Source organism: Caretta caretta, chromosome 6 (assembly GCF_965140235.1).
Source record: "Caretta caretta isolate rCarCar2 chromosome 6, rCarCar1.hap1, whole genome shotgun sequence".
In the NCBI taxonomy this organism is placed as follows: Eukaryota; Metazoa; Chordata; order Testudines; family Cheloniidae; genus Caretta; species Caretta caretta.
This window is the reverse complement of record NC_134211.1, coordinates 30,539,879-30,565,382: the sequence shown is the minus strand read 5'-3', so window position 1 is coordinate 30,565,382 and position 25,504 is coordinate 30,539,879. Positions and strand designations below refer to the sequence as shown.

Here is a 25,504-nt window from a genome sequence, read left to right as displayed (position 1 = left end):
ATGAGGAAAATAAGTTTGTGGAGGCTAATTAAATACTTTGCTAAGAGAGAGCAGCACTTTGGAGAGAGCAGCTGTCATAAATATAAAGGGAAGGGTAAACCCCTTTAAAATCCCTCCTGGCCAGAGGAAAAATCCTCTCACCTGTAAAGGGTTAAGAAGCTAAAGGTAACCTCGCTGGCACCTGACCAAAATGACCAATGAGGAGACAAGATACTTTCAAAAGCTGGGAGGAGGGAGAGAAACAAAGGGTCTCTGTCTGTCGGTATGCTGCTTTTGCCGGGGATAGACCAGGAATGGAGTCTTAGAATTTTTAGTAAGTAATCTAGCTAGGTATGTGTTAGATTATGATTTCTCTAAATGGCTGAGAAAAGAATTGTGCTGAATAGAATGACTATTTCTGTCTGTGTGTCTTTTTTGTAACTTAAAGTTTTGCCAGGGTTTGTTTTTAACCCAGATGTGTTCTTTCTTGCCACTCCACAGTAGGTATCACACCCTGTGATGCAGGGAAAGATGCCTAATGAAGTGGGTAGGGTGGGGGAGGCAGGTTAGCCAGCGAGGAGCGCTGCACGGATAGAAGATGGGGTGGTATGAGACAGGGGCACCGGGCCTCCAGGAATGAAGCCCTTACTACAGGATCAAAGGTGGAACTAGCTTGATTTCAGTTCCCCTTTACTCCTTCCCCTGGCTTGGCCTGGGGTTAGCTGCCCAGCTGTTTTCAGAAATGAAACCCTGGAAATAGGGGGAAGGGGTCCAGCTAACGGATTTTTGTTTTTAAATCTACTTTCTTGGCTCCCTGCAGTGCCGAGCTCAGGTCAGGTGAATGATCTCTTCCCCCTGGTTCTGGGCTCTCCCTTTCACTAACCTGTTGGCTCAAATCCAGGCTGGCAAGAAAGGAAGGCTCAGCTGAAATTAACCAACCTCAGTCAACTTGGGCTGCAGTGTACAGAGTGCCCTTCCTAATGAACAGAGGGCTGCAGTTTCCTTCCCAGTGAGCAGAGGGCACTCTCTTTATGATAACAGTGTACTGTTGTAGTTGCTTCTGGTATGCAACAGAATGTAGTAAGAGCATGGGATGCATTATATTAAACCCTGTTGAGCTGCTTGTGAATGATTTTGAGACTGTACTTTGGGAGGGGGGTGTGTGTATACATATATAATTCTCTGGAAATTTTATGTGACATTTTTTACTCCTTTTGAGTGCTTAAACAGCTACATCTAGCGACTTTTCAGGGTTTGTCTGGTGACTTCCTGTATGTGGAGTTGGCAATGCTTTATGCTGCTTGTAAGGTGAGAATGATCCTGTATTATGAGGAAATTAAAAGAGTAAATATAACTAGTTATGAAGGTAATTATTAGCCTTCAATTTTTTCCCTTTTATCTCATGCCATATACATACATACAAACATATATTGCTATCCCCTGGCCATATAAATTTGGAGTTCAGGAAACCCTTTTGATGAAATAGAGGCCCTCCAAAATGTATAAGATATTTTAAGTGATGGCCCCCATGCAATAACAATCACAATTTCTGTGGAATCACCAAGATGTACAGGAGAGCATGGTTAAACCAATTAAACTAATGTATGAAAATTAAACACTGAGCAGAAGTCCCTGCTGGTGTTAATAAGCACAGTTTCATTGAGGTCAAGGCAGCAGCATCCATTTACATGAGCAGAAAATTTTGCCCATCATATATAAAATAGCAACTTTTCACACATTAATATTTGAGACACTTAACTGGCCTCTTCCCCTAAGTATTAAAAAGTCTTAGTTCAACCTAAGCACTTACAAGGTTGTGATATGAAAAAAATCTTTTCTCAGAAGGTGTGTGAACTCATAAAGGAAGTTAACTAATGATATTTAATGTCTAAGCTTCCACACTAAAACTTCAATGTGACCATTTTCAAAAATACATGTTAGCATTGTACTTCAGAACTAAGCTAACACTGGTTATGTTTTAAAATGCTCATATTGTCTTTTTTCCCCCTAATGATCAATGTAAATATATATAAGTGTATAGAACATAAACTTGTCATGGATTGATGCACTTAAGGATTAAAAAATGGTTCAGTTACCCAAAATCTGATTTACACTTTTTTGCTGATTGTGTTCTTCTGCCAGCCAGTATTCTGAGTCGTCATATTGTTCAACCTACACATAATAAAAGTAAATCTCTCCTTATTAAAAAAAAAAAAACTTCACTGAATTGCTTACAAAAAAAAAACCCTTAAAATGTTATCCTAATGGTATCTTGATACCCGTTTTAGCTGCAGATAAAAAAGCATTGGCATGTCTGTCTGCAATACATTAAGAAAGGGACATAATGGCGTAATGCGCACGAATTTTTATTTTTACTAAGGATTAGTATTAGCAACACCAACACACCATGTTGAAAATGCACTCTAAATTCTCACCATAAAGGCTACAATATCAGTTCCTCAAAAATGACAAAAATTCTTACCTTGAATGTTCGGATAAAGAGCCATAAACAATACTGCCCATCTTAAAACATTAGTTGTGGTTTCTGTTCCAGCTATGATGAGTTCTCCAACAGAGAAAATTAAATTTTTGGTTGAATATGTAGACTCTGGATCATTTTCACTTCGATCCATTTCATCTAGATATGCATCAATGAAATGTCGAGGTGACTGAGGCTTCCTGTTTTTAGAAACACGCTCAATAAGTTCAAGCAAAAAGTTATAGACTTCAGCTGCATTCTTAAACAGTTGTTGATGTTTTCCAAAGGGTAATATGCCAATCCAGGGAAAAGAATTATACAAGAACACTGAAGCACTAGCAACTAATTCAATGTTTTCACTAAAAATCTCTATCATGTGCTGAAATTCAGTGTCTTCATATGTAAAACGTTCTCCAAAGATAATCAAATTAGTAATGTTTGAGACTGCATTTGTTATCAAGTGTTTAAGATCAAAGGGTCTGCCTTTGTATGTATCAATGGCATCAAGAAAAAACATGGATTCTTCTGAAATTTTGTGTTCAAAGGACTTTTGACCATATCCAAAACAACGAAAGCTGCTTACAGCCAACTTGCGATGCTCTGTCCATCCTCTACCATATCTGGAGTTCAATAAACCTGAAAATACATTTTAAACAGTATTTTATGCACAGCTCTATATCCTTATTCAACAGATAACAAAACTATGAAAAACAGCAGTCCATTCTAAAAGTAAATTCACAAAATAGAGATGCCCCAGTGTCTTGGTTAGTGGTAATGTTCACTCCAATGCAGGAAAGATTCAGAAGTCTATTTCCTCATTAACGTATATGAATATTGTGACCCAAAGCACCTGTGTATTCCACAGCCTACACAATATTGTAATAATATGCCTTGTGACATATCATTTGAAAACAAATAACTAGCTGGTCAATAAAGTTATTAATTCCTTCTGTATGATGTTATTAAGAAATGTTCAAAACCAGACCACTCTGCCTAGGAAAAAGTTGTTAAACAGGTCTGTCCTGAAACAAAGGAATGTGTGTTTACCCCAGTTTACATGTAAGTAGTAAACAGGACCATCAAGACAGCCAGGGGAGGAGATGGCAGGAAACAGAACAATTTGCATTTCAGCAAACACAGAAGGGAGAAGAAAGAGCATGGAGCTTCCTTCACCACCAGACTCCATGTTGCCTTCCTCACAGCTTGAATAAACTTTACTTTGAGGGGTATCATTCAGGAGAATCCACTTCAGAGATTCAATGGACTATAAACAAAAGGGTCAGAGAACCCCAAGTTATCACTTTCACCTAAGATGACAAAGGCACCAGAACCTCTAGCCTCTGGAAGAGATCCTGATCAAGGAGAGGGTAAGTCACCCTCTTGCTAGAAGGCTGAGAGTGATAAAGGCCTTCTTGAACAAAGCCTTCAACCAAAACTTGCTAAAATAAGTTTAGATCTGTGTTTAAACTTTTATTTCCTCGTGGCCATATCTAACTTTATCTCTTATTCTTGAACTCACTTAAAATCTATTAAAAATTATTAATCTAAACTAACAGTACCATGTTTGTACTAAAGTGAATGTCAACTCCAGTTAATGTAGGAAACTGGTGTGTTTTGTCTCCTTAAAGAAGCAAATTAACTATATTATTTCTTTTAACTAGGAGAGAGCTGAACATTATAGTGCACATGATTTTGGGAAGTTTCAGGACTGGAAGTGTGTTGGGTTCACTCTGCAAGTAGTAACCAAGACTGGTGAAAACCAGAGTGGGGCTATACACAGGCTATGATGGTCCGAGCTGCTAAACCACGGGTGTATAGCACACAGACACTCAGGGTGTGACCTGCATGATGGTAGGTTGGTAGGGAGCTACAACAACAAATATTGCAAAACACCCAATGTTGCAGGTCAGGCAGTGATAACCCCTCATTAGTCTGGACTGCACTCCAGAACATGATGTGTATTTATTAGTAATTACCTCAAATCCTAATGAGAGTTATGTACATCTCTGTGAAAAGATGGGATAATAGACACTTTGTCTCTAAGACAAAAACAAAAAACCACACACACCAGCAAAACAAGAAAAAGGTTAATCATTTCAGTCTCCCAGTGATAAGTTGCACAGTGTATATGCCAATGAATAAAGGATGGCTCTGGATACAGATAGGTAGCACCTTTATTTTCCCACCCTCACCTATAATCTCAGAGTGTCAGGCACTTGGCTTCTTAATTATACTATAGCAATTCATGTTTTATCTAATATAAAGGCCTTCCTATGTGTCAGGGTTCCCTCCCCACTCTGAACTCTAGGGTACAGATGTGGGGACCTGCATGAAAGACGCCCTAAGCTTATTTCTACCAGTTTAGGGTAAAACTTCCCCAAGGCACAAACTCTTTGCCCTTGGAGGGTACGCTGCCACCACCAAGTGATTTAACAAAGAATCAGGGAAAGGACCACTTGGAGTTCCTATTCCCCCAAAATATCCCCCCCCAAGCCTTTACACCCCCTTTCCTGGGGAGGCTTGAGAATAATATCCTAACCAATTGATTACAAAGTAATCATAGACCCAAACCCCTGGGTCTTAGGACCATAGAGAAATCAGTCAGGCTCTTAAAAGAAACAGAACTTTATTAGAAAGAAAAAAGGTAAAAGAAGCTCCTCTGTAAAATTAGAAGGGAAGCTGATCTCACAGGGCAATCAGATTTAAAACACAGAGGATTTCCCTTTGGGCAAAAACTTTAAAGTTACAAAAAGAAAACCAGGATTACACCTTCCTCTCAGCACAGAGAAAATCACAAGCCAAAACAAAAGTAAACTAACACATTTCCTTGCTAGTACTTACTAATTCTAATGGAGTTGGATTGCTAGCTTTCTTGATCTTTCTCCGGCAAGCACACAGAATAGACAGACAAAAGCCTTTTCCCCCCCGCCTAGATTTGAAAGTATCTTGTCCCCTTATTGCTCCTTTTGGTCAGGTGCCAGCCTGAGCTTCTTAACCCTTTACAGGTAAAAGGATATTGTGCCTCTGGCCAGGAGGGATTTTATAGTACTGTATACAGGAAGGTTGTTACCCTTCCCTTTATATTTATGACACTATGTAATACAGAATGGGGTTGGGGTTATGCTCTTATTTTTTATATACTGACACACTTTTAGCTATGGGAGAAAATTTAGAAGAGAAGGTTACTCACCTTGTGCAGTAACTGAGGTTCTTCAAGATGTGTCTCCCTGTGGGTGGCTCCACTTCAGGTGTCAGTGCGTCCTGGCACCATCAATAGAAGATTTTCGATAGCAGTGTCCATCAGGGCCATGCATGAGCAGTAGCTGTCTTGCAGTGCCATTGGCACCTTGACTAGCATGTGCACAACCCAACACCCTCAGTTTCTTCTATACTGTAGAGTCCTTACTGCAAACTCTGAAGCAGAGGGGAGGAGCGTGGGTAGATAGTGATCTTGTTGAATAAGCCCTGATGCGGGTTCTATTTTGAGTTGGTCGTAACCCATCTAGATGCAGTTGGAAATCCATTTCGATAGTCTCTCTGAGTGGATACCGCAGAGCCTTTGGAACACTCTGTCTTTGAAACAAAAAGCCTTGGAGACTTTCAGAAGGGCTTTGTTCTGTCCAAGTAAAATGCTAACGTGTGTCGGATACCCAACATATGTAGGACAGTCTCTTGTGTATTCACATGAGGTTAGGGATAAAACATAGGTAGTGAATCGGCTAATTGAAGTGGAAAGAGGATGATATTTGGGATATAAATTTTGGATGTGGTCTCAAAGTGACTGTTCTGGAAGAATATGGTGTATGGGGGATGAGCCATAAAAAGAGCCTCTATTTTGTTTTTGCGGATGTAATTGTGACCAGGAACACCACCTTCATTGATAAGTGGAGAAGGGAGCAGGTGGCTAGTAGCTCAAAAGGGTCTCTGGGTAAGGCTTTTGAGCACCAAGTTTAAGTCTCATGGGTTCGCCTATTTCTGGGTACACATTTTATATACCTTTGAGAAAACGTTTTGTCATCAGGTGTGCAAATACCGATATGCCATCAACCTTACGGTGAAAGGCGGTAATTGCTGGTAGGTGTACTCTAGCCAAGCCTGTGGAAAGCCCTGAGTTCTTTAGTTCTAGTATGTATTCCAAGCCTAATGGGAGTGGTGCCTTAAGTGCAGATACATGCTTGTTCTGGCAACATAAGGAGAATCTCTTCCATTTTTGGACGTAAGTGGTACGTGTGGTTGGTTTTCTGCTGTTTACTAACCCCTGTTTTACTTGTTCCGAACAGGTTAATTCATCATGGAGGAGCCACATCCTTGTGAAGTTTCTCCAGGCTCGGATGGAGGACCTGACCTTCATCTTGCGAGACAAGATCCCGTTGCAAAGGGAGATTGTGTGGCAAACACATTGCCATGTACCTCAGGTATGGGTACCAGGTCTGCCTGGGCCACGTCAGAACTATAAGTATGACTTTGGCTTGTCGATCTGTATCTTGTGTATTACTCTGAATTTTAGTGGTATCGGTGGGAATACATACAGGAGAGGAGCATCCCATCTGATGAGAAAGACGTTCCCCTTAGGGATTGTGGTCTTAGGCCTACTCATGAGCAAATCTGAGGACATTTGTTGTTTCATGCTGTCGCAAATAGGTCGATGCAGAACCCCCACATTTGGAATATGTGTTGTACGATACTGTCATTTGGTTCCCATTCGTGGTCTTGGGAAAAATATCTGCTTAATGCGTCTGCCTTTGTGTTCTGGCAGCCCGGGAGGCATGAAGTGGTAATGGTGACTTTGTGATTTATGCATCAGTTCCATAATTTTATGGTCTCTGTGTATAAGGAATGAGAACAGGCTCCTCCCTCTTGATTTATGTAGAACATACATGCAATGTTGTCTGTCATGACTCTTACTATTTTGTTTTTTATCATTGGGAGGAAGTGATCACACACGTTGTGAACCACGTGCAGTTCGAGCAGGTTGATGTGTAAGTGTCTCTCTGAGGGAGACCACTTCCCTTGGATTGTATGCTGATTCAAGTGTGTGACACAGTCGATCTGCCAAACATCTGTTGTGATCACTATGGATGGTGGATCCTGTTGGAATGGCATCCCTGAGGGGGATAGCGTAACCCAACTGTATTATTTCCAAGACCCATTGATTCGTAGTAATGGATGCCCAAGTGTGAATAGAATGGGCGCAGTTGGTGACCAAAGATCTCCATCATTGCTGGAGAATGGTGGCACGATGGGGGAGTCAGGTTGCTCCGGCGTCGTCAGTACCAGTGACCCCTTGGTACAATATAGTGGTGAGCATGGGGGTGGAAGATACCGCCTTGTCCTCCTGATGCATAAATTGGTGCAGTGCTGTCAGGGTTCCTTCCCCACTCTGAACTCTAGGGTACAGATGTGAGGCCCTGCATGAAAGACCCCCTAAGCTTATTTCTACCCCAGCTTAGGTTAAAAACTTCCCCAAGGCACAAAGTCTTTGCCCTTGGATTAGGTAAAATGCTACACCCCCAAGTGTTTTAGACAAAGAACAGGGAAAGGACCACCTGGAGTTCCTATTTCCCCAAAATATCCCCCCAAGCCCTTACACCCCCTTTCCTGGGGAGGCTTGAGAATAAACAAGATGAGCACAAACCCCTTGGATTTTTAAGACCCAAAAAACCCAATCAGATTCTTAAACATCAGAACTTTATTAGAAGAACAAAGAAAAGGATCTGAGAACAACTCTGTAAGATCAGAATGGAAGATAATCTTACAGGCAGTCAGATTCAAAACATAGAGAATCCCTCTAGGCAAAACCTTAAGTTACAAAAAGACACAAAAACAGGAGTACACACTTCCTCCAGCACAGCAAATTTACAAGCCAAAAAACAAAGAAAACCTAACACATTTTCTAGCTAGATTACTTACTAATATTACAAGAGTTGGAAGGCTTGCATCCTTGATCTGTTCCCAGCAAAGGTATCACACAGACAGATAACCCCCCCCCCACCTTCCAGATTTGTTCATTGGTCATTTTGGGTCAGGTGCCAGGGAGGTTACCTTAGCTTCTTAACCCTTTACAGGTGAAACGATTTTGCTTCTGGCCAGGAAGGATTTTATAGCACTATATACAGAAAGGTGGTTACCCTTCCCTTTATATTTATGACAGGTGCCATGGACTTCAGTGCTGTACCCTTTGGTGCTGACGTTTTTGAAGGTGCTGTGGTCAGAACCGATTGTTTATGAGTTACCACTGGTGCCAATACTGTTGCAGACACCAGAGGTGGGGGTATTGGCATTAAAGGCTGTGGTACCATCGCCTTCACTGTGTTGTTGGTACCGTGGAGAAGGAGTTTGGCTTTTGTTTGCCTCTCGACTCCTTAACCTTGCTAGTAGAGGTCCCAGTGCAGGTGGTGCCGGAGGACCCTGGTGCATCAAAGGTGCTCACTCTTGGCGTAGTTGGCACTGAGGATAGCAACCTTGCAGGAGACTGTTTTCTTTTCAATGGCTCTCTCTGCTGAGGTGATGTGTCTCTTCTCCTTGCTTTCTTGGAGGAGTGAGTACTTGTTGACTTGCCCAGAGAGTCCTGGTTGGGGAGTTCTGCTGTCCAGATTCAGAAGCTGATTGAAGGGATTTCTCCATGAGAATGAGTTTAAGTTGGAGATCTCTGTCCTTTCTGGTTCTGGCTTTAAGGTTGCTTCAGTGAGCGCACTTTTGTGGTATGTGTGACTCACATAAGCAATGGACATAGAGTGAATGGCCAACAGAAATTGGCATTGCGTCCTTACACAAGGAACATCTTTTGAAACCTGGTGAGCCAGGCATGTTTTAATGTCCCTTTTTGATGTTATTTTTAAATGAAATAAAGATTTCTTTTAAGGGAAACAGAAAAGGGGATGAGAAATATATAGACTGGTAACTTACTAAACCTAACTAACACTAATAACTGCTAACTAATTCTAATTATTTTCTTTAGGTTGTCTTTCGACATCGCCATGGGGCTCTGTCTCAGGCAGAGGATGGTTAAGAAGGAACTGAGGGGCAATCAGGTCATGCGTGCTAGTCAAGGCGTCAACAGCACCATGAGACAAATACTGCGCACGCGCGGCCCTGACAGACACTGCTACCGAAAATCTCCAATTGACGGTGATGGGACACATCAACATCTTAAGTGGAGCACCCACAGGGACAGCACTTGAAGAAGAATTATTTCTTATGGACACAATGATTGACAGTGATTTCCTCCCCTCCTTTTTTCACCAACTGATTTCTTCTGATACGGAGTTTTGTGTTCCACACTGCTTATCTCAGAGTATGTGTTATACCAGTACCCAATAATCTGCACACCTAATAACACATTTTCAGGTTTAGTTCAAACTGTTAGTTTTTAGAGTCCTGCATGGTTTGAAACCCAGTTACTTGTGAGACTGCTTCTCTCTGTGTGTGATACTGCTATACTAGCTATCAGAGAAGACACGCAAGTCAGAGATCCCTCAGTTTAAATGAGAAACTGATGGCAGGGCATTCTCCAAGAAGAGACCTTACTTGTACTGCTTGGTCCACCAGTGTGTATTGTTTGTGTTCACTACAAAGCCCATCTTTTCTCTTGGGTATCTAGGAGGTAGTCAGTTGATGGGACAAGAAATATTGCTTTAATGGTAAGGTTATTATGTGACAACTACATTTTATTATACTTCTAGGCAGTTCAATAGGTTAAACCAGTGGTCCCCAAACTGTGGGGCATACCCCCCGAGGGGGGCATGGAGGAACATTCGAGGGTAGGGAGGGCGCCTGGCAGGGCCCAGGTTAGCCCCACAGGGAGTACGGAGGAAGCACCACTCTGCCCACAGTCGCAGCACCACTTTGTCCCCTGCTCTGGTCCCAGCTGCAGCTCTGCTCCAGCCCCAGTTCCACTCCACCTCCAGCTAATCTCCAGTTCCAGCCACAGTTCCACTCTGCCCCATCCCCAGTTCTGCCCTCATTCTCTCTCCCTCCCTAGGCCAGCTCTGCCTCTAGCCCCAGCTTCTCCCCCATCCCCAGTTCTGCCTCCAGCTCTGCCATTAGCCCAAGCTCTTCTGCTGAGCCAACTGTGCAGTAATGGAGGGAGGATGCGGATAGATTCCATTACTGGTAAGGGGTGTGTGTGCAACAGGAAATATTTGGGCACCTCTGGGTTAGACATTTAAAAAAATGTACTAATGTTGTTTTTATACTGAATTTTAGACTGACAATGAATAACAAAAAAAAAAAAATAACCAAAGTGAACTCATATGACAAAATGTTGAAGCCACAGTACTATATTGAAAAGAAAAGGAGTACTTGTGACACCTTAGAGACTAACAAATTTATTAGAGCATAAGCTTTCGTGAGCTACAGCTCACTTCATCGGATGCATAGAGTGGAAAAGCTCACGAAAGCTTATGTTCTAATAAATTTGTTAGTCTCTAAGGTGCCACAAGAACTCCTTTTCTTTTTATGGATACAGACTAACACGGCTGCTACTCTGAAACCAGTACTATAGTGGTAGTCTGTAGTGATTTCTATAGTTAAGTGAATTCTAACTTCTGTATAGGCTTCCATTTTTCAGATGCTCATGTTTATGTCCATGTCCACGATTTAGCTGTGCAATACTTGGAAATAAAAAACCCCATACTGTTGTGGATTCTATTCTATACAGATTATTTGATGTCCCTCATCAACATAGTAATCACTGAAGTGCTCTGAGCAACCTGACTAGTGTTTGTTCCATGTAGTTCCTTCTTTCTCTCTTCCTCTCTCGAAGGAGAAATTGTGTGGGTTTTTAATAAATAATTTTAATATATTATATGTGAACTCTGTGTTTATATTAGCAAAACGAAGTCATGGTTTGCACTTGGAACTAAAGGTGGTGAAGTCTGTATGATGCCTCATATTTGACAACTGCTCCCTTTTCTCCTGTTTTATCTATGTCAGTTGCAAAATATGTACACAGCCATGCTTACAAGGCCAGTTGCCACAACGAGGTATTTACCTTGTGAGAATTCCCTCAGGGAAGAACAACTTTAAATTCCAGCTGAGCTTCATAGGATTCCCACCAGTGAAGGCTGCCCCAGGAGAGCTGCTAAATCAGCACATCTCCTGGCTAGTCTGGGCCAGTTTCGCCAACTTGACACTCATAACCTCTGGGTGGAGTGAGATTCAAGGGTGGTTTGTACCACTACATCACTGCTTCTGGTGGATTTTCTGTTGCTGGATCACAGAGTCCAGATCCTACATCCAAAAATTAATCTAGACTATTACTTCTTCACCATTACACAGAGAGGGTCCACAGTCAAAACACTTCAATTGTGGACAACTCAAGGAGCCTAAAGGTTTAAAAGACCCTATTTGTCTTTTACCTCAATTATTATATTGGAAAATTGATTCTACATGAATTTAAAAGGTGAATTAAGAGTTTCAAAATTCTGCCTTTGTCTTTCTCAAAAAGATCAGTTCATTTCTTTAATGCGTCTAGGTTTGGCATAGGCCCAGAAAAAATTAATGAGCAAACTTATAACAAAATTATATTTTGAATGACAAAGCATGAGAAGATTTTTTGATTCTACTTGAGTTGGGAAGGATAGCAACAGAGCTCTGAATGAGAGTCAAAATAGTCTACAGCCATGAAGATTTTAATGCAAGGTCTAACTATATCTCAAATGAAAAGTAAAATTTATTGGCATCATACTGCCTTCTTCACAGTTGAGATGGAACAAAAGCCCACTCATCCAAAGAGAAGCAAAGCTCTGCATTCTAGGAATTTTAGTCTTTATTTTGCAAGAATGCATATATATGATGTGTGCACACAAAATCTGGTTTAGTTACTCTTCTTACTACTTAAATATGTTAGTTAATGTTTGCCCCCAGTTCACCTGGAATGGGGGAAGGGAGGAATGGCAAAATTACCCAGTCCAGTGACCAGAAAGTAGTATAGAAGAGAAAATGGGGAAGAGAGAAGCAATCTACGTTAAGAGAGCTAGCTGGACTTGAGTAATTAAAGCCTGAGGGAAAATATTCCTGAGTCCAAGACACTGGCAATCAGCATTCCAACTCAATTCAGTGAAATGCTATTTCTTGTAAAATGTAGAATAATTCATTCTCCTGGACTGTGAGGTCTAATAATTTTTTTTTTTTTTGGTTATGGCAGCGTGAGACCACCTTCCTATTGATCATCCCGGATCCACATTGATGAAAAACTCATAGAAAACAAATTAACACACAAAAAGGGCTAGACCTGCACGGGAGGCAGGAATGAACACAAAAGATATTCAAACAAGATCAATACTGAGCAACTGGAAGACTTGAAGTGGCAGATGAAGAAGTGTAGCTTCTGCATAGACTTCTTTCCCTGACCATTGTCAAAAAAGTGACTGAAAAGTTCCAAAGTCAACAGTGCCCTGGGTTGTGTGTGATCACCAGTGAGGAGGGAGGGGACTCATGCTGCAACCTGCTACCACAGACCATAGGAACATTAACTTTAGAGCTTAAAGAATTCTACTTCCCTTACTCAGGCGCACAGCCCAAGTATGGGACTCTTTCCCAGACACTATCTTTAGAAAAGTGTCAAATATTCTGGAATAGGAGATGAAAAGATTGGGAAAGTAATCTAAAGCAAGTATCCAATGTAATAAGAAAATATCTTCTCTTTCATGACAGCAGCACATACCTCCCATATTTGTCAACTTCTTGAACAAAGGAAGAGATGGTCTGTCTGCAAAAACTTCACTTTGATGAACCAGGCATTCTTTTACGGCATCATAACCATTCAGTACAATAGCAGATATACCTCCAAGATCAAGACTGAAAATCTTTGAAAAGAACAAATGAACAAAAGTGCACTTGTAAAATTAAACTGCAAGTCATTTTCAAGAATAAGTAATGGAGACAATACTGGAAAAATTAGAACTAAGCATCACTACCATAAATATTTCGTAAGCTGTTTCCAGATTGCAAGTATAAACATTGTTCAGAATAATCTTTTCTCCATAAACTTTAGATTGTAAAATCTTTAAGGCTGGGACCATGTCTCTATGTATTTTTTGAACAGTGCCAACTACAATTCAGCCCAAATTCTGTCTGAGGCTTTTGAACACTCCTGCAATAGAAAGATATTGAATTGACAGTTCTATGAAGTCCTCTGTTTATTATGAGTATTCTTTATCCACAGAATAGGTGTGCCATGCAAGCTTCACGAAACTATCTCCTATTCTGATTTGCAGGGACCAAGTGAGAAGAAAGTTTCATCACCATGCCTATGTAACCACACGTCTCTCTCACAGTTTCAACAGTGTTAGAAGAGTTTGGCTATGGACCCCTGTACCCTAGTAGTGGACTGAAACCACTAGCTCATTCCACACTGACCACCAAAAAGCCATCAAATGATGACAGCCACAACAGTTGTGCCAGCATGACAACCATCAAATTATGAGATGGTCCATCTAGACCCATTTCCTGTCTCTGAAATTGGCCACCAACTCATTTCACATAGGCCACTAAAGAATCATCAAATGATGATACCCCCATGACGACAGCCAACAAACGATAGCATGGTCCATCTAGTCCTGTACCTGTCTCCAGAAGTGGCCTAGATGCTTTAGAGGAACATGCAATAAATCCTGTTGAAGGCAGATATGGGATAATCTGCCCCCAACTAATGTCTTGTCCTAACAGCTAATAAAGATTAGCTTAACCCCTAAGCATGAGGTTTTATATTACTTTCAAACCTTTTTTTAGTATTATAACTGGATATTCTTATTACCCATATGACTAGGGCCCTACCAAATTCACAGTCCATTTTGGTCAATTTCACGGTCATAAGATTTTTTTAAAAACTGTGAATTTCACAATTTCAGCTATTTAAATCTGAAATGTCATGGTGTTGTAACTGTAGGGGTCCTGACCCAAAAAAGAGTTATAGAGGGGTTGCAAGGTTATTGTAGGGGGTTGCGGTACTGTTACCCTTACTTCTGCGCTGCTGCTGGCGGCAGCACTGCCTTCAGAACTGGGTAGCTGGAGAGCGGCGGCTGCTGGCCGGGAGCCCAGCTCTGAAGGCAGAGCCACCGCCAGCAGCAGCCCAGAAGGATGGTATGGTATGGTATTGCCACCCTTACTTTTGCACTGCTGCCCACAGAGCTGAGCCCTCAGTAAGCAGCTGCCACTCTCTGGCTGCCCAACTCTGCAGGCAGCAGCGCAGAAGTAAGGGCGGCATGGTATGGTATTGCCATCCTTACTTCTGCGCTGCTGTTGGCGGGGTGCTGCCTTCAGAGCTGGGCAGCCAACAGCCACTGCTCTCCGGCCACCCCACTCCGAAGGCAGTGCAGAAATAAGGGTGGCAATACTGCAACCCCCCCTGCAACTCCCTTTTTTGGGTCAACACACCCAATTTGAGAAATGCTGTTCTTCCCCTTTGAAATTTGTATAGTATAGAGTAAAATCACATAAAAGACAAGATTTCACAGGGGGAGACCAGATTTCACACTCTGTGACTCTTTTTTCATGGCCATGAATTTGGTAGGGCCCAATGACTGTCATATGACTGTCCAATCCCACTTTGAAACTTGCTGAGCTCTTGGCCTCCATTACAACCTGTGGCAAAAAGTTTCAAAATCTAATTATGCTTAGTGTGAAACAGTATTTCCTTTTATCAGTTTTGAATTTGCGGCCTTTCAATTTCTTTGGCTGTCCCCCTTGTTTTTCTTTTATGAGACGGGGAACAGAAACTCTTTACTTTCTCTATACCATTCATCATTGTGCATACTTTTACCTTGTTCCCACTTCCTTATTTTCTTTCTAAAGTATACAATCCCAGACTTTTCAATCTCTCTTCAAAAGTTTTTTTCCAGGCCCCTAATCATCATCATTACCCTTCTCTGAGTCCCCCACAATTTTGCAAAATCCTTTCTGAGATAAATTGACCAGTACTGCATACGGTATTCCAGGCAAAGGCAAATTATTGATCTATATAGTGACATAATATTTTTCATATTATTTTCCATCCCATTTCTTATGCATCCTTTAATTTGGTTTGCTTTTCTGACAGCAGATAAGGCAACCATAACATTTTGCCATTATGGAAAATTAACCATTTATTCCTACTCTTTGCTTTCTGTCTCCTAGCCTGATTTTAATTGACAATACTTTGCCTCTCACCCATGACTACTTAGTTTCTTTAGTAGTCTCTCAATAAAGAAACTTGTCATAGGTCTTTTGAAAGCCTAAATTGTCAGCCAGTTCTTCTTTATCCATTACTATAGTGATATTCAATTATAAAAGGCATAATTCTCCTTGAGAAACCACCATGCTTGTTGGACCCTATCAAACCACAATCTTCCACACATTATTAAATATTAATTATTGTCTTGACCTATTTACTCGGAATAGACATAGGTTTACTGGTCTGTAATTCCCTGGATCACTACTAGAACCCATTTCTACCCCTGCTAGGTAAGAGATTGAAGTCCAGGACCTCCATGGTAGCATTCTCTGAGATGCTCCCAGTTCCACGCGCAGGGCCGGTCAGACAGACAGGCCAAACTGCAAGGTCTCAAAGCAGGGATGAGACGATGGTGTAGGGAGGAGAGGTTTAGATTTATTAGGAACTGGGGAAACTTTTGGGAAGGGGGGAGCCTATACAGGAAGGATGGGCTCCACCTAAACCAAAATGGAACCAGATTGCGGGCACTTAACATTAAAAAGGTCATAGAGCAGTTTTTAAACTAAGGACTGGGGTTAAGCCGAGAGGTGTGGAGGAGCACATGATTCGAACATCCCTTAGGGGAGGATCTATTAATAGAGAATCTCTGTGCCCTAGTGAGGACCAGAGGATGGAAAATGATAAAAACCAGGTAGGGTCTGATCAGAAACAGTCAAATAAAAAAGAGTCCCATTCAATTACATTGTGTAATGGCAGACAGCTAAAAGGAGACAAGTTCTTAAAGTGCTTATATACCAATGCTAGAAGTCTAAATAATAAAATGGTGAACTAGAGTGCCTTGTATTAAATGAGGATATTAATATAACAGGCATCACAGAAACTTGGTGGAATGAGGATAATCAATGGGATACAGTAATACCAACGTACAAAATATATCGGAAGGACATAACAGGTTGTGCTGGAGAGGGAGTGGCATTATATGTGAAAGAAAGCGTAAAATCAAATGAAGTAAAAACCATAAATGAATCAAACTGTACCACAGAATCTCTACAGATGGAAATTCCATGTTCTAATAATAAGAATATAGCCATAGGGATATATTACCAACCACCTGACCAGGATCGTGATAGTGACTATGAAATGCTCAGGGAGATCAGAGAGGCTATTAAAATAAAAAACTCAATAATACTAATGGGGGATTTCAATTATCCCCATATTGACTGGGTACATGTCACCTTAGGACGGGATGCAGAGATAAAGATTCTTGACACCTTTCATGACTGTTTCTTGGAGCAGCTGGTCCTGGGACCCACCAGAGGAGAGGCAATTCTTGATTTAGTTCTAAGTGGAGCACAGGATCTGGTCCAAGAGGTGAATATAGTTGGACCGATTGGTAATAGTGACCATAATATAATTAAATTTAATATCCGTGTGGCAGGAAAAACACCACAGTAGCCCAACACTGTAGCATTTAATTACAGAAAGGGGAACTACACAAAAACAAGGTGGTTAGTTAAACAGAAATTAAAGGGTACAATGCCAAAGGTGAAATCTCTGTAAGTTGTGTGGAAACTTTTTAAAGACACCATAATAGAAGCTCAACTTAAATATATACCCCAAATTAAAAAACATAGTAAGAGACCCAAAAAAGAGCCACCGTGGCTAAACAACGAAGTAAAAGAAGCAGTGAGAGGCAAAAAGACATCCTTTAAAAAGTGGAAGTTAAATTCTAGGGAGGAAAATAGAAACGAGCATAAACACTGGCAAATGAAGTGTAAAAATATAATTAGGAAAGTCAAAAAAGAATTTGAGAAACAGTTAGCCAAAGACTCAAAAGGTAACAGCAAAAGAATTTTTAAATACATCAGAAGCAGGAAGCTTGCTAAACAACCAGTGAGGCTGCTACTGGACGATCGAAGTGCTAAAGGAGCTCTCAAGAACAATAAGGCCATTGCATAGAAACTAAATGAATTCTTCGCATCGGTCTTCATGGCTGAGGATGTGAGGGAGATTCCCAAACCTGAGCCATTCTTTTTAGGTGACAGATCTGAGGAACTGTCCCAGATTGAGATATCATTAGAGGAAGTTTTTGGAACAAACTGATAAATTAAACATCACCAGGACCAGATGGTATTCACCCAAGAGTTCTGAAGGAACTCAAATGTGAAATTACAGAACTACTAACTGTAGTCTGTAACCTATCACTTAAATCAGCTTCTCTACCAGATGACTGAAGGATAGCTAATGTGATGCCAATTTTTAAAAAGGGCTCCAGATGTGATCCCGGCAATTACAGGCCCGTAAACCTAACTTCAGTACCGGGCAAACTGGTTGAAACTATAATAAAGAACTACAATAAAGAACAATAAAGACATACAGATGAACATAATTTGTTGAGAAAGAGTCAACATGGTTTTAGTAAAGGGAAATCATGCCTCCCCAATCTACTTGAATTCTTTGTGGGGGTCAACACGCATGTAGACCAAGGGGATACAGTGTACTTAGATTTTCAGAAAGCTTTTTACAAGGTCCCTCACCAAAGGCTCCTATGCAAAGTAAGCTGCCACAGGATAAGAGGGAAGGCGCTCTCATAGATTGGTAACTGGTTAAAAGATAGGAAACAAAGGGTAGGTATAAATAGTCAGTTTTCAGAATTGAGAGAGGTAAATAGTGGTATCCCACAGGAGTCTGTTCTGGGACCAGTCCTATTCAACATATTCATAAATGATCTGGAAAAAGGGGTAAACAGTGAGGTGGCAAAATTTGCAGATGATACAAAATTACTAAATATAGTTAAGACCCAGGCAGACTGCGAAGAGCTACAAAAGGATCTCTCAAAATTGGGTGACTGGGCAACAAAATGCATTTATCAACATTGAGTTTCATGTGCTAAAGTAATGCACATTGGAAAGCATAATCCCAACTATACATATAAAATGATGGGGTCTAAATTAGCTGTTACCGTTCAGGAAAGATCTTGGAGTCCTTGTGGGCAGTTCTCTTAAAAGATCCACTCAATGTGCAGCAGCAGTCAAAAAAGCAAACAGAATGCTGGGAATAATTAAGAAAGGGATAGATAATAGGACAGAAAATATCATGTTGCCCCTATATAAATCCATGGTACGCCCACATCTTGAATACTGTGTGCAGATGTTGTCGCCCCATGTCAAAAAAGATATACTGGAATTGGGAAAGGTTCAGAAAAGGGAAACAAAAATGATTAGGGATATGGAATGGTTACCATATGAGGAGAGATTAATAAGACTGGGACTTTTCAGCTTGGAAAAGAGATGACTAAGGGGAGATATGATTAAAGTCTATAAAATCATGACTGGTGTAGAGAAAGTAGATAAGGAAGTGTTGTTTACTACTTCTTATAACACAAGACCTAGGGGTCACCAAATGAAATTAATAAGCAGCAGATTTAAAACAAATGAAAGGAAGCATTTCTTCACACAACGCACAGTCAACCTGCAGAACTCCTTGCCAGAGGATGTGAAGGCCAAGAGCATAACAGGGTTCAAAAAAGAACTAGATAAATTCATGGAGGATAGGTCCATCAATGGCTATTAGCCAGGATGGGCAGGAATGGTGTCCCTAGCCTCTGTTTGCCAGAAGCTGGGAATGAGCGACTGGGGACGGATCTCTTGATGATTACCTGTTTTGTTCATTCCCTCTGGGACACCTGGCACTGGCCACTGTCGGAAGACAGTATACTGGGTACATGGACCTCTGGTCTGACCCAGTAGGGCCATTCTTATGTTCTAAATATAGATGGAATATTTGCTACCCTCTAGTCCTCTGATACATTAGCTGTTTTTAATGACAGGTTGCATATTTTTGCTAGCAGCTGGACCACGTCATTCTTAAGTCCCTTCAGACCTCTTGGATGCATAACCTCTGGGCCTAGGGACTTACCGCTTTTTAAATTATCAATTTGTTCCAGCACTATTTCTGCTGACATCTCAATCTCTATTAGTACCTCACCTGTGTTACCAAAAAAGAAATATTAATTTCAGTTTTTAAAAAAATGCAAGACAATCAACATTTGCCAAGTGAGAAAATACAAGATTGATGAAACTGGAACATATGTCCTTTATCCCCACAGGCATAAAATGCTAGAGAGTACACAAAACTGAAAAATATAATTACTTTTACCTTATTTTTATATAATTGAAAAGTTCTGATTTCTCCTAACCAATAAACCATATGACAAACCAAAGTTTCTATTCATCTTTGAGTTCAGTAACTGGTCCAGAGCAATCACTACTCAACGACTGAATCTGAGAATTACATGTGCTCAGCGTCAAAGTCAAGTTCCAGTTAAGTTTGTACTACTAAATAAATCTTTGCACACTTCCCAGTTCCTGGTGAACTTGCCAGGGCCAATTCTGTGGTCCACAGTTACTGGCTTCTGAAACCCAACTTTCTTACTATTTAAGCAAGAGTTTCCACAGCCAGTGGCTCTATTGGCCAGCATACCAACAGAGCATGCAAAGTTAAAAAGACTTTTATTACTAGCATTTAAACATTTTTAAAATAACATACTGAGAAAATTAAAATAAAGCTTTAATGTCATTAAACTAACAGATTGTCTGCTTCAGTGTAATGTATTTTTAAGATACTACACATCTGAATGTTCAGAAAGCATTGTTGGGGGAAAAAAACACCCCAAAACAATCAAATGGAAGACTGTTTTAGAACAAAATGCCTTCAGTGAAACTGACACTATATTCAAGTGCTGCTATTTGTTATAATGTGCTTCTCTTAAATAAGAATATACTCTGTTGTGCCCCTATAACTTGTGCATATGAAAAGGTGGCTTAGCTATCTCTGGGGCAACATCTCCTCCCTTCTCCCCACTACTAAGTCTGGGGATCAGTGAGTGGGAAGCTGAGGGTGTGAGCAGGCCAACAGATAGGTCATCCCAGCTGAATTAACTTTCTGCACACCATGCCATGGGGCTCCCTCTTTAAAGAGTATCCACACACCACACCTGCAGCCATGTATGCTCATCATCTCGGGTGTCAATTACGGCAACATCCTTCTCTCTGGCCTGGGCAAATGCAATTTTGCCCTGCTCATATCCATTCAGAATGCTGCTGTAAAGATCATTTTCCTAACCTGTTACTTCAGCCAAGTCACCCCACCCTTTGAATCCTTTCACTGGCTCCCCCTTCAAACATAAACTGCTTGTATCAAACATAAACTGCTTGTACTCACTTTCAAGGCCCTTCACGGTCAATTCCCACCATAGAATCACAGAAGTGTAGGACTGGAAGGGACCTCAACAGGTCATCCAGTCCAGTTCCTTGCACTCAGGGCAGGACTAAGAAATAACTAGACCACTCCTGACAGGTATTTGTCTAACCTGTTCTTAACATCCAATGATGGAGATTCCACAACCTCCCTAAGCAATTTGTTCCAGTGCTTAACTACCCTGACAGTTATAAAGTTTTTCCTAATATCCAACCTAAACTTCCCTTGCTGCAATTAAAGCCCATTGCTTCGTGTACTATCCTCAGAAGTTAACAAGAACAATTTTTCACTCTCCTCCTTGTAACAACCTTTTATGTACTTGAAAACTTATGTCCCCCTCTGTCTTCTCCAGACTAAACAAACCCAATTTTTTCAATCTTTCCTCATAGGTCCTGTTTTCTAGACCTTTAATCATTGTTGTTGCTCTCCTCTAGACATACTCCAATTTGTCCACCTCTTTTCTGAAATGTGCACAGAACTGGACACAATACTCCAGCTGAGGCCTTATCAGTGCGAAGTAGAGCGGAACAACTATTTCTCATGTCTTTCTTAACAACACTGCTGCTAATACATCCCAGAATGATGGGCACTGTTTGTGCAACAGTGTTACACAGTTGACTCACATTTAGCTTGTGGTCCACTATGACCCCCAGATCCCTTTCCGCAGTACTCTTTCCTAGGCCGTAATTTCCCATTTTGTATGTGTGCAATTGATTGTTCTTTCTTAAGTGGAGTACTTTGCATTTGTCCTTACTGAATTTCATCCTATTTACATCAGACCATTTCTCCAGTTTGTTCAGATTATTTTTAATTTTAATCCTATCCTCCAGAGCACTTGTAACAACTCCCAGCTTGGTACTGTCCTCATACTTTGTAAGTATATTTCTATGCCATTATCTAAATCACTTAAGAAGATATTGGACAGAACCAGACCCAGGACCGATCCCTGCGGGATCCCACTCAGTATGCCCTTCCAGCTTAACTGTGAACCACTGATAACTACTCTCTGGGAATGGTTTTCCAACCAGTTATGCACCCACCTTATAGTAGCTCCATCTGGGCTACATTTCCCTAGCTTGTTTATGAGAAGGTCATGCAAGACAGTACCAGTAAAGTCAAGATACACCACATCTACCGCTTCCCCTCATCCACAAGGCTTGTTACGCTGTCAATCTATTATCTTCTAGGTGTTGCAAATTGATTGCTTGATTATGTGCTCCATTATCGTTCCAGGTACTGAAGTTAAACTGACTGGTATGTTATTCCCCAGGTTGTCCTTATTCCCCTTTTTATAGATTGGCACTATATTTGCCCTCTTCCAGTCTTCTGAAATCTCTTCAGTCCTCCATGAGTTTTCGAAGATAATCACTAGCGGCTCAGATATCTCCTCAGTCAGCTCCTTGAGTATTCTAGGATGTATTTCATCAGGACCTGCCAACTAGAATTTGTCTAAGTAATTTTTAACTCACTCTTTCCCTATTTTAGCCTCAGATCTTACCTCCTCATTTTCATTGGTGTTCACTAGACATCCAATCGCTACTAATCTTTTTGGTGAAAACTGGAACAGCCATTTAGCACTTTTACCATTTCCACATTTTTCTGTTATTGTCTTTCCCCCTCACTGAATAATGGGCCTACCCTGTCCTTGGTCTTCCTCTTGCTTCTAATGTATTTGTACAATGTTTTCTTGTTACCCTTTATGTCTCCAGCTAGTTTAATCTCATTTTGTGCCCTGTCCTTTCTAATTCTGTCCCTACATGCTTGTGTTGTTTGTTTATATTCATCCTTTGTAATTGGACCTAGTTTCCACTTTTTGTAGGACTCTTTTTTTTGAGTGTCAGATCATTAAAGATCTCCAGGACAGTCTCTTTCAAAAACTGCCAACTTTCTCAAACTGTTTTTCCTCTTAGAGTTGCATCCAATGGGATCTTACCTACCAATTCCCTCAATTTCCTAAATACCTATCTCATAGCTCTCATTCACTATTGAGCGGTCAGTACTTGCCTCCATTCGACCCACAATGCCAGCCTCCACTGCCCACTTCCTAAATTAAAAAAAAACAAACCTTTTCACATTCTTTCATGCTACCCCAGATGCTTGTGAGGGCTCCCCATACACATCCACAAAACAACCTCGTTACCCACCTTCAAATCCCTCCTCAGCCTCTCCTTTGCTATGATGCCTACAAAATATATGACAATGCATCCCATTATGCTGACATTGTTTACTTGTACTCCCCTCTGTCTATATTTCCATCTGTTGTCTCTTGTGTTATGCACAGATTGTAAGCTCCTTGTGGCAGGAGATTGTCTTTTTGTTCTGTGTTTGTACAGCACCTAGTACGATGGGATCCTGGTCCATGACTAGGGATTCTAGGCACTATGGTAACACAAATAATAAATAATAATATTGTCAGGGAATTAGGGATGTTATAGTGTGTCCTCACCACCAGAACACTCCCCTCACCTGTGTCTGGACACTGCATTGCAGGGACTCATCCTCTCCAGTACCCCCCTGAGTCCTGGTTCCTCCAGCCAGCCTAGCTCTCAGTCCAGACCACTTCCAGGGATAACAGAAAATCTCAACTCAAAATAGACACCTAGGCATTTAAGTCCATAATATAAACACTAGCCCTTCATAGAGATCCAAGGCCAGTGCTGTCAAGGTTAGGTTACTTGGGTTACAGCAGGGAGAGTCTTCCTTCCCTATCCTGGCTTCACCCAGAAATGGCCCCTAGTAGAAGCCCACCCTTTTCATCTAGCCCACTCAGCCCCTTCTAGATGCCGGAAGAGCAACTCTCACTGGTTCTGCTGCAGCTATCATGAGAGATTTCTTTAGTCATCTCCGAGAGGTATGAACTCACTGCTCTTCCCTTCCAGCGGGACATCTTCTCATGGTGGGGTGTGCCAAGGCTTTGGGGGCTTCAACATGGGGCGACGAATGCTTGGTACACCTCATCCCACATGGATCCATAGGTCTCATCTCCTGTTCCTTCTTGTGAAAAGAAATCTGTATTTCCATGTTGTATTCCTGACGGTGGCATTTTTGGAATGCACAGGGCTGTAGCGCCAGGTACCATCTTGCGATGTGTGGACTGGTGTCTTTCATCGCTTGCATCCACTTTAAGGGAACATAGTCACCATATGTATTCCTGAGCCCGGGTTCCCCGACCAGCCATTGGTGACGTGGCACTGAACGTGCAGAGGACAGTGGACTGCCTGGGATGATTTGTTCTGGAAAGACTTTGTTACACCTCCCAGAACGGGGAACCATGGAGTAACCTGGCTGGAGGGCTGAGTCACAAAAAGGAGGCTGCAGTTCCTGGAGCAAGAAGGATGAGAGGATGATGAGAGAGATACGGGCAGAGGAGAGTGCAACGCCAGTTGAGAGCTATTCCCAGAGCGACCGGGGGAGGTGACACTAGTGGTGAGTGTACCCTGCGACACACTTTTGGGGAGTTGTATGCTAATACTACTACTAGGCCAACTTCTGACACATCTGTTTGAAGAATAAATGGTAGCCAGAAGTCTGGGTACTGGAGAATAGGTTGCCTCCATAAAATGTCCTTTATCTTTTCAAAGACTTCCTCACAATCTCTTGTCCTCTGTACCACTGGTGTGGATGCCTTTGCAAGTTAAGTCAAAGATGTTGCTAGGGTGGCAAATTGTGGAATGAAGCAATGTGAATAACATGTCTGTCCTAGTAACCCCCACACTTGCTTCTTGTTCTTGGGGACCAGGGTTTTCTTCAAGGCTTCTATCTTGTTCTCAAGGGAATGGGTTCAGCCATTTCTCATTAGCTATACAAGATATTTAGTTTCTTGCATGCCAAATTTGTATTTTGGGGGTTTGCTGTGAGTCCAGCCTCCCCCAGCGACTAGTACAGATGCTACATGGACCAAGTGTGACCATCAGTCTGTGCTGAAAATAACCACATTGCCAAGGTATACTGCTGCAAACTGGTGGCAAACCACATGGTCCATGTGTGGCTGGGGCCCCATGCAAACCAAAGGACATGGTGGTGAACTGAAAAAGCCTCAAAGGCATGGCAAACACTGCTTTTTCCCTCAAATCTAGTGTAAGAGGTATTTGCCAATATCCTTTTGTCAAGCATAGGGTTATAATATACCTTACCTTCCCTAAATGATCAAGGAGCTCATCTACCTGGGGCACCGGATAAGTATCAAACTAGGATAGAATACAGAAATCTGTGCAGGACCAAATAGTGTTGTCTGGCTTAGGTACTAGCACCACAGGACTGCACCAGGGACTTCTCAGTGACTCTGAGTTCCAGCATTAACTGTACCTCCCACTACACCACTCCATGAAGCTTCTTAGAGATTTGATGGGTTTATGTTCAGGCTTTGTCCCTTGGATTGTCAGAATTTGGTGTGCCAGGAAGTGCCTGGCAGGGAGGAAAACAGTGAATAGTCCTCCAAGAGGTTCTTGGCTATCCGGAATAAATGTGAGGCAAGATCTGCTGCTACTGATATATCAATGGGGCCCACTGGAGCCTGTACCTGTGGTACAGGAGAACAGGGAGATCCCTGGGTTTTCTTACATACATAGGTTTTCTTGGGCTCACCATGGTTTTAACAGATTAACATGATAAATCTGATCTCATAGTCCCCCTTG

General features: G+C 41.5%; 2 protein-coding genes across 14 annotated transcripts in view; one reads left to right on the top strand and one right to left on the bottom strand.

Annotated features, from left to right (window-relative positions):
• Nucleotides 1-11,264, top strand: part of PDE3B (phosphodiesterase 3B) — a 289,237-nt gene extending 277,973 nt beyond the window's left edge. For 5 of the 7 annotated variants that reach the window (XM_075129384.1, XM_075129382.1, XM_075129381.1 and 2 more), the window contains 3 exons: nt 4,120-4,309; nt 6,739-6,873; nt 9,417-11,264. The gene's annotated coding sequence lies outside the window, so the exon portion shown is untranslated. The remainder of the gene's footprint in view (nt 1-4,119; nt 4,310-6,738; nt 6,874-9,416) is intronic. The other 2 variants (XM_075129383.1, XM_048853484.2) reach the window with 1 other exon arrangement.
• Nucleotides 1-25,504, bottom strand: part of CYP2R1 (cytochrome P450 family 2 subfamily R member 1) — a 48,278-nt gene that overhangs the window by 15,642 nt on the left and 7,132 nt on the right. For 2 of the 7 annotated variants that reach the window (XR_007357164.2, XM_048853514.2), the window contains exons 2-3: nt 13,125-13,266; nt 2,462-3,094 (exon numbers count right to left, since the gene is read on the bottom strand). Coding sequence is in view for 6 of the 7 variants with exons in the window: in XM_048853514.2 (XP_048709471.2) it covers nt 2,462-3,094; nt 13,125-13,266 (775 nt within the window). In the remaining variant the exon portion in view is untranslated. Of the gene's footprint in view, nt 1-2,461; nt 3,095-13,124; nt 13,267-19,529; nt 19,599-23,733; nt 24,192-25,504 lie in introns of those variants that run through there. The other 5 variants (XM_048853516.2, XM_048853517.2, XM_048853515.2 and 2 more) reach the window with 4 other exon arrangements.